The following is a 9,341-nucleotide window of genomic DNA, read 5'->3' on the forward strand; positions in this document are numbered from 1 at the left end:
CTGACTGAGCAGGAGGAACACCAAACAGCAGTGGAGTTGGAGGTGGGGCTGCTGAGAGACTAACAGAAAAGGCTCCAGGAGAAGGTGGAGGGTCTAGAGAATAGGTCCCGCCAGCAGAACTTGAGAATCGTTGGTCTCCCAGAGGGGTCCGAAGGACCGGACGCAGGGGCATATAGAGCGGGCATGTTCGAGAAGTTACTGGGGGATGGGATGTTCTCCCCACCCTTGGAGGTGGACAGAGCGCACCGAGCGCTCACGAGGAAGCCGCGTGTGGGGGACACCCGAAAGCGATGGTGGTGAGATTCCACAGGTACCTGGATAAGGAGTGTATTCTACGGTGGGCCAGGCAGACACGGAGCTGTAAGTGGGAGAACAGCATTCTGCGTATATACCAAGATCTGAGCGCGGACGTGGCCAGGAGAAGAGCAGGGTTCAACCAAATAAAGTCGACCCTTTTCAGAAGAAGGTGAAGTTTGGACTGCTGTACCCGGCCCGTCTTTGGGTCACTCTTGAGGAGCAACATTTTTACTTTGAGTCGCCTGAGGAAGCGATGGACTTTGCCAGAAGGAAGGGGCTGCCAGTGGACTGAGGTGTTTGAATTTTGCTGCAGCATTCATGTTAAAAAAGTTTTTGTTTTTGGACTTTATCTGTAATGCCTTCTGTATTGATTTGGGGCCTGCCACATATTTGTGTGAGTTAAAGTTTGCATTTGTACTGATGGGGGATGGAGGTGTGAATTTTAGATGTGGGGTTTTCTTTTTGATTTTCTTTGTGTTTCTTTCGGGCAATTGGGTTGGGATTGTTGCATACGTATGTCCGAGCGGGCGAGGGGGTGGGAACAATAGGTGGGAAAATGTCTGGCGCCATGGGAGGGGGCTACCAAGCTAGCTGGGCAGGTTGGCTCACGGAAGCGCAGTGGGGAATGAGCAGATGTTATGCTTGTTGAAGGGGGCGGTGTGCATAGTGCTGGTACTGGGGGCGGGGGGGAGGGGGAACTGTTCTGTTGACAGGGGCGGGACGTTTGCTGGGGAACAAGAGGGAGGTGAGGGACGGAGGCTGCCTGGGAATGGACCTGCGGATGCTTGGGGTGTGAGCTGGATACTGTCCCAAGAAAGATGGCTGATGGTGATGGCTGATCGGCAGAGGGGGGGGGGGGGGGCGAGGGCGGGGGCGAGGGGGGGGGGGGGGGCGAGAAGCCCTCCAACCAGGCTGATCACATGGAACGCAAGAGGGCTAAATGGGCCCGTTGTGAGGGCATGCGTGTTCGCGCATTTGAGGGGATTGAAGGTGGACGTGGCAATGTTGCAGGAGACACACCTTAGAGTAACCGATCAGATTAGGTTAAGGAAGGGACGGGTCGGACACGTTTTCACTTGGGGCTGGATCTAACACTATTGGGGTCACGATCCTGATTAACAAGCGAGTGTCATTTGAGGCGGGACGAATAGTTGCGGATGTGGGAGGCCGTTACATCATGGTTAGCGGGAAGCTGAAAGGGCTGCCGGCGGTGCTTGTGAATGTGTACGTGCCAAATTGGGATGATGAGTTCATAAGGAGGATGTTGGGGAAGATCCCGGACCTGGATTCGCATAAGTTGGTCATGCGGGGGACTTCAACACAGTCATTGACCCAGGGCTAGACCGGTCGAGCTCAAGGACAGGCAGGGTGCCAACAATGGCAAAGGATCTGAAGGGGTTTATGGAGCAGATTGGGGGGTGGGGGGGGGGGGGGGGGGGGGGCACGGAGATCTGGACGGCCGAGAGTGAAGGATTTCTCCCTTTACTCACACGTGCATTAAGTGTACTCCCAGATTGACTTTTTATCTTGAACAGGGCTTTGCTGACGGGGTTAGTGGATACTGAGTACTCAGCGATCACGGTCTCAGATCATGCCCCGCACTGGGTAGATCAACAGGTGAGCAAGGAGGGTGGCCAACGCCCGCACTGGAGATTGGATGTCGGACTGTTAGCGGATGAGGTGGTGTGCGGGCTGGTGAGGAAATGTATCCAGAATTATCTGGAAGTTAATGATACAGGGGAAGTCGTGGCTGCAATGGTCTGGGAGGCGGTGGTTAGAGGGGAGCTGATCTCGATACGGGCCCACAGGGAGAAGGTAGACAGAGCAGAGACGGACCGACTGATAAGGGAAATACTTCAGGTCGACTGAAGATATGCGGAGACCCCAGAGGCAGGGCTTTTAAGGGCATGACGGAGGCTACAGGCAGAGTTTGGCTTGTTAACTACAGGGAAGGTGGTGGAACAGCTGAGGAAGGCGAGGGGGGCGATATATGAATATGGAGAGAAGGCCAGCAGAATGCTTGTGCAGCAGTTCAGAAAGAGGGAGGCAGCCAGGGAGATTGGGAAAGTAAAGGACAGGGTTGGGAACCTGGTCGGAGATTCAGCAGAGGTTAACAGGGCGTTCAAGGAGTTTTATAGCAGGCTGTAGGAGTCGGAACCCCCAGTTGGGTCAGAGGGGATGAGGCAATTCTTAGGGGGGCTGAGGCTCCCGAAGGTTGACGAAGGGTTGCTAGAAGGACTGGGGGCCCCGATCGGGATGGACGAAATAGCAGAAGGGCTGAAGGTCATGCAGTCAGGTAAAGAACTGGGACCGGGCAGGTACCCAGTGGAGTTTTATAAAAAGTTCTCTGGGATACTGGGGTCACTGTTGATGAGGACATTTAATGAGGCAAGGGAGAGAGGGGGGCTTCCCCCGATGATGTTACAGGCCACTATCTCATTGATCCTGAAGCGGGATAAGGACCCGGAGCTATGCGGGTCCTACAGACCGATCTCCTTATTAAACCTAGACGCCAAACTGCTGGCCAAAATCTTGTCCTCTAGGATTGAAGACTGCATTCCGGACGTGTTTGGGAGGACCGGACGAGATTCGTTAAGAGCAGGCAGTTGGCGGCCAACGTTAGAAGGCTGCTGAATGTAACTATGATGCCCCCAGAGGTTAGGGACGTGGAGGTAGTGGTCGCAATGGATGCAGAGAAGGCATTTGATCGGGCGGAATGGACCTATCTGTGGGAGGTGCTGGAGCGGTTTGGATTTGGACGGGGCTTCATCGACTGGGTTAGGCTGCTGTATCAGGCGCCTGTGGGGAGTGTACGGACGAGCAGGTTAACCTCGGGCTATTTTAGGCTGCACCGGGGGACGAGGCAGGAATGCCCCTCTCCCCACTTCTGTTTGAGCTGGCCATAGACCCGCTGCCAATTGCGCTGAGAGCCTCAAGGGGCTGGAAGGAGCTGGTTCGGTGAGGGGTGGAGCATAGAGTCTCGCTATACGCAGATGGCCTGCTCCTATATGTTTCGGACCCACTAGAAGGGATGGAAGAAATTATGAGAATTCTGGGGGAATTTGGCCGGTTCTCGGGTTATAAATTGAACATGGGGAAAAGTGAGATGTTCGCGATCCAGGCAAGGGGGCAGGAGCGGCGACTGGGGGAGCTGGCGTTTAGAGTGTTAGTGGGAAGCTTCCGGGACCTAGGCATCCAGGTGGCATGGGAATGGGAACGGCTACATAAATTAAACTTGACCCGACTAGTAGATCAAATGATTTCCGAAGGTGGGACATGCTCCCGTTATCACTAGCTGGGAGGGTACAGACAGTGAAAATTACGGTCCTCCCGAGATTCCTGTTTGTGTTTCAGTGTCTCCCCATCTTTATTCCACGCACCTTCTTTAAACGGGTCAACAAGGTGATCTCTGGCTTTGTATGGGGGGTAAGACCCCGCAAGTAATAAAGTGGATGCTGGAGCGCAGCCGGGGGGAGGGCAGGCTGGCGCTGCCCAACTTTAGTAATTATTATTGAACGGCAAATATCGCCATGATTAGGAAGTGGGTGGTGGGAGGGGGGTCGATGTGGGAGCGAGTAGAGGCGGCATCATGTAAAGCCACGAGTTTGGGGGCATTGGCACCTCTGCAGTTCCCGCCGGCACGGTACTCCACCAGCTCCATGGTGGTGGCGGCCCTGAGAGTCTGGGGGCAATGGAGGAATCATGTGGGAGCAGAGGGAGCATCGGTCTGGTCTCCAATCTGCAATAACCATCGGTTTGCCCTGGGGAGGTTCGATGGAAGGATCCGGAGAAGGCAAAGAGCAGGGATCGAGAGGATGGGAAATCTGATTATAGAGGGGAGCTTCCCCAGGCTGAGGGAGTGGGAGGAGATATTCGAACTGACGGGTGGAAATGAGTTTAGGTACCTGCAGACGCGGGACTTCCGATGCAGGCAGGTCTCAACCTTCCCGCTCTTACCACCAAGGGGAATACAGGACAGGTTAGTTTCCAGAATGTGGGTGGGAGAAGGGAGGGTTTTGGACATTTACAAGGAGTTTATGGGGTCAGAGGAGATGCAGACTGGGGAGCTGAAACACAAATGGGAAGAGGAGTTAGGAGGAGAGATAGAGGATGGTCTCTGGGCGGATGCGTTGAGGAGAGTCAACGCGTCCACAACATGTGCCAGGCTCAGCCTGATACAGTTTAATGTTGTGCACCGGGCTCACATGACAGTGGCCCGAATGAGCAGGTTCTTTGGGGTAGAAGACAGGTGCGCAAGGTGCGGGAGGGCCAGCGAACCATGTTCATATGTTTTGGGCATGCCCGAAGCTTAGGGGATTCTGGCAGAGGTTTGCGGATGTCATGTCATGTCCAAGGTGTTAAAAACAAGGGTGGTACCGAGTCCAGAGGTGGCGATTTTCAGAGTGTCGCAAGACCCGGGAATCCAGGAGACGGATATTATTAACTTGGAGGGACTCAAAGCCCCCGAAGTCGGAGATTTGGTTAACTGACATGGCTATCGTCTGTCTGGAGAAAATCAAACTCGCCCTGAGGGTCAATGTTAGGGTTTGTCCCGAGATGGCAGCCGTTCGTTGATTTCTTTGGGGAAAATTAACTGTCAGCAGGTGTGGAGGGGGCGGGGGGTTTAGTTTTTAGACTAGGGTGTTGGTAAGGTGGGACCTGTGAGGGAGGAAGACGGCCTTTGCACTGTGTTTATATTTGTATGTACATTGTTTCTTCTGTTATTGTTATAAAACCATAAATACCTCAATAAAATGTTTATTAAAAAAATCTATACTCAGTCAGCTGAAGTATGAAGGCCATTCCACCTGGAAAGAAGAAAACTACAGTGCTATCGTGTGAGCTATCAAGGCTCCAAATCGACATAAACACCCTCAGTCAGCCCTGGGATGCTGGAATCTGAAATAAGGACGGAAAATGCTGGGAAAATTCAGCTGGCCTGGCAGCATCTGCGAGGAGGGAAAACGGTAAGAAGTCTTACACCAGTTTGTCTTTGGGCAGCAGCATCTGTGACTGAGCAGTCTTCTTTTTTTTTTTAAATTTAGAGTACCCAATTAATTTTTCCAATTAAGTGACAATTTAGCATGGCCAATCCACCTACCCTGCACATCTTTAGGTTGTGGGGGTGAAACCCACGCAAACACGGGGAGAATATGCAAACTCCACACATAGTGACCCAGAGCCGGGATCAAACCTGGGACCTCAGCGCCGTGAGGCTGCAGGGCTAACCCACTGTGCTACCGTGCTGCCCTGAGCAGTCTTCAGGATACCCTCTGCTCATCCCAAATTTGGCCAGGGCTAGAAAAGGTGCCTTAAAAATTGGCTGTGCCACCCTCCCCTGGCTGGAGAACAGATCCCGACAGGATCACTCTGTTTGTGGTAAAAGCAATAACACTATACATTTTCTAAATTGGAATATGAGAACACTCGTAGATAATGTCAAGAACAACCACCTGGAAAGAAGAAAACTACAGTGCTATCGTGTGAGCTATCAAGGCTCCAAATCGACATAAACACCCTCAGTCAGCCCTGGGATGCTGGAATCTGAAATAAGGACGGAAAATGCTGGGAAAATTCAGCTGGCCTGGCAGCATCTGCGAGGAGGGAAAACAGTAAGAAGTCTTACAACACCAGGTTAAAGTCCAACAGGTTTGTTTCAAATCACCAGCTTTCGGAGCACTGCTCCTTCCTCAGGTGAATGAAGAATATGTTCCAGAAACATTTCTATAGACAAAGTCAAAGATGCAAGACAACAGATCATCACAGATGCTGCCAGGCCGGCTGAGTTTTCCCAGCATTTTAAGTCCTTATTTCAGATGCCAGCATCCCAGGTCTGACTGAGGGTGTTTATATCGATTTAGAGCCTTGATAGCTCACACAATAGGGCTGTAGTTTTCTTCTTTCCAGATGGTTGACGAGTGTTCTCATCTTCCAATTTACAAAATGTAAAGTGTTATCGCCTTGCATCTTTGACTTTATCTGTATAAATGTTTCTGGAACATACCACTTCATTCACCTAAGGAAGGAGCAGTGCTCCGAAAGCTGGTGATTTGAAACAAACCTGTTGGACTTTTAACCTGGTGTTGTAAGACTTCTTACTGTGCTCACCCCAGTCCCAACGCCGGCATCTCCAGATCGAGGGAAACAGAGTTAACGTGGAATAGATTTGTGATGCCCTCCTTTCTGTATTCTACACATTAGATGCACCGGTCAAGTGACTGAACTTAAATTAATTGCCAGTTACCGTTTCGATTAATTTTTTTTTGTTGGGGGGGGGGTTAAACACGTTGTAAACGTTTAAATTTAAACTGAGCGCCGGCCGCTCAAACGACGCACCGAGCGGATGTGCGGGGCGGCCGGGAGCGGAGTCGGTTTATAGCCTTGTCCCCCTCCTCTGTGTGTGTGTGTGAGAAGTGAAAGCGGCTGGCAATGGCGAACCCTTCTCCGAAAGCCAAGCCGTCCGAGGCGGCCAACCCGCGGGTTTACGTGACGTCAACATCGGGGGGGAGACAGGTAGGGGCCGCGCTGCCGGCCGGCCGGGTCAGGGTGAAGTCAGGGTCAGCCGGAGCGCGCCGGCCCACCCTTTGTCCCGCCGGGTTGCCCACTCGGACGTGCATGCATCCTCTCCCACTCTCAACCCTCCAGACAAAACCATTCCCTGTTACTCCTATCACGATTCTTATCCGTTGAACTTTCAGGACATCGGAAATCATTAGTGTCCTTTTAAAAAAAATAACGAAGTCCCGACCTCTTGTTTGTGTCGGCGTGTTGCCCCCCCCCCCCCCCCATATCTGCCCACTTGCCCCCCCCCCATATCTGCCCACTTGCCCCCCCCCATCCCCCCCCCCCATATCTGCCCACTTGCCCCCCCCCATATCTGCCCACTTCCCCCCCCATATCTGCCCACTTGCCCCCCCCATATCTGCCTCAACTGACACTCTCCCCCCCCCATCTGCCACTCTCCCCCCCCCCCCCCATCTGCCCGCTCTCCCCCCCCCCATCTGCCCACTCTCCTCCCCCCCCCCCATCTGCCCACTCTCCCCCCCCCCCCCATCTGCCCACTCCTCCCCCCCCCCCATCTGCCACTCTCCCCCCCCATCTGCCCACTCCCCCCCCATCTGCCACTCCCCCCCCATCTGCCCCACTCTCCCCCCCCCCCCCATCTGCCCACTCTCCCCCCCCCCATCTGCCCACTCTCCCCCCCCCCCATCTGCCCACTCTCCCCCCCCATCTGCCCACTCTCCCCCCCCATCTGCCCACTCTCCCCCCCCCATCTGCCCACTCTCCCCCCCATCTGCCCACTCTCCCCCCCCATCTGCCACTCTCCCCCCCCATCTGCCCACTCTCCCCCCCCCCATCTGCCCACTCTTCCCCCCCCCCATCTGCCCACTCTCCCCCCCCATCTGCCCACTCTCCCCCCCCCATCTGCCCACTCTCCCCCCCCCATCTGCCCACTCTTCCCCCCCCATCTGCCCACTCTTCCCCCCCATCTGCCCACTCTCCCCCCCATCTGCCCACTCTCACCCCCCTGTCTGCCCACTCTCACCCCCCCTGTCTGCCCACTCCCCCCCGCCACCCATCTGCCCACTTCCCCCCCCATCTGCCCACTCCCCCCCCATCTGCCCACTCCCCCCCATCTGCCCACTCCCCCCATCTGCCCACTCCCCCCCATCTGCCCACTCTCACCCCCTGTCTGCCCACTCTCACCCCCCCTGTCTGCCCACTCCCCCCCGCCACCCATCTGCCCACTCCCCCCCCATCTGCCCACTCCCCCCCCATCTGCCACTCCCCCCCCCATCTGCCCACTCCCCCCCATCTGCCCACTCCCCCCCCATCTGCCCACTCCCCCCCCATCTGCCCACTCCCCCCCCATCTGCCCCTCTCCCCCCCATCTGCCCACTCTCCCCCCCATCTGCCCACTCTCCCCCCCATCTGCCCACTCTTCCCCCCCCCATCTGCCCACTCTTCCCCCCCCATCTGCCCACTCTTCCCCCCCATCTGCCCCTCTTCCCCCCCCCATCTGCCCACTCTTCCCCCCCATCTGCCCACTCTTTCCCCCCCCATCTGCCACTCTCCCCCCCCATCTGCCCACTCTCACCCCCTGTCTGCCCACTCTCACCCCCCCTGTCTGCCCACTCCCCCCGCCACCCATCTGCCCACTCCCCCCCATCTGCCCACTCCCCCCCCCATCTGCCACTCCCCCCCATCTGCCCACTCCCCCCCCATCTGCCCACTCCCCCCCCATCTGCCACTCCCCCCCCATCTGCCCACTCCCCCCCCATCTGCCCACTCCCCCCCCCATCTGCCCACTCCCCCCCCCCCATCTGCCCACTCCCCCCCCATCTGCCCACTCCCCCCCCATCTGCCCACTCCCCCCCCATCTGCCCACTCCCCCCCATCTGCCCACTCCCCCCCCATCTGCCCACTCCCCCCCCATCTGCCCACTCCCCCCCTGTCTGCCCACTCTCACCCCCTGTCTGCCCACTCTCACCCCCTGTCTGCCCACTCTCACCCCCCCTGTCTGCCCACTCCCCCCCGCCACCCATCTGCCCACTCCCCCCCCCATCTGCCACTCCCCCCCCATCTGCCCACTCCCCCCATCCCCCCCCATCTGCCCACTCCCCCCCCATCTGCCCACTCCCCCCCCATCTGCCCACTCCCCCCCCATCTGCCCACTCCCCCCCCCATCTGCCCACTCCCCCCCCCATCTGCCCACTCCCCCCCCCATCTGCCCACTCCCCCCCCCCCCATCTGCCCACTCCCCCCCCATCTGCCCACTCCCCCCCCATCTGCCCACTCCCCCCCCATCTGCCCACTCCCCCCCATCTGCCCACTCCCCCCCATCTGCCCACTCCCCCCCCATCTGCCCACTCCCCCCCCATCTGCCCACTCCCCCCCCCCCCATCTGCCCACTCCCCCCCCCATCTGCCCACTCCCCCCCCATCTGCCCCACTCCCCCCCCATCTGCCCACTCCCCCCCCCATCTGCCCACTCCCCCCCATCTGCCCACTCCCCCCCATTGCCCACTCCCCCCCCCCATATCT

The 9,341-nt window shown here is 57.1% G+C and overlaps 1 protein-coding gene across 1 annotated transcript in view; it reads left to right on the top strand.

Annotated features, from left to right (window-relative positions):
- The first annotated feature begins 6,701 nt into the window (after window positions 1–6,701).
- Window positions 6,702–9,341, top strand: part of ppid (peptidylprolyl isomerase D) — a 93,021-nt gene continuing 90,381 nt past the window's right edge. Inside the window, 2 exon segments of the mRNA XM_072495782.1 lie at window positions 6,702–6,781; window positions 6,784–6,810. Of these exon segments, the coding sequence (XP_072351883.1) occupies window positions 6,727–6,781; window positions 6,784–6,810 (82 nt within the window). The 5' untranslated portion in view covers window positions 6,702–6,726.

Source organism: Scyliorhinus torazame, chromosome 3 (genome assembly GCF_047496885.1).
Source record: "Scyliorhinus torazame isolate Kashiwa2021f chromosome 3, sScyTor2.1, whole genome shotgun sequence".
Lineage (NCBI taxonomy): Eukaryota > Metazoa > Chordata > Chondrichthyes > Carcharhiniformes > Scyliorhinidae > Scyliorhinus > Scyliorhinus torazame.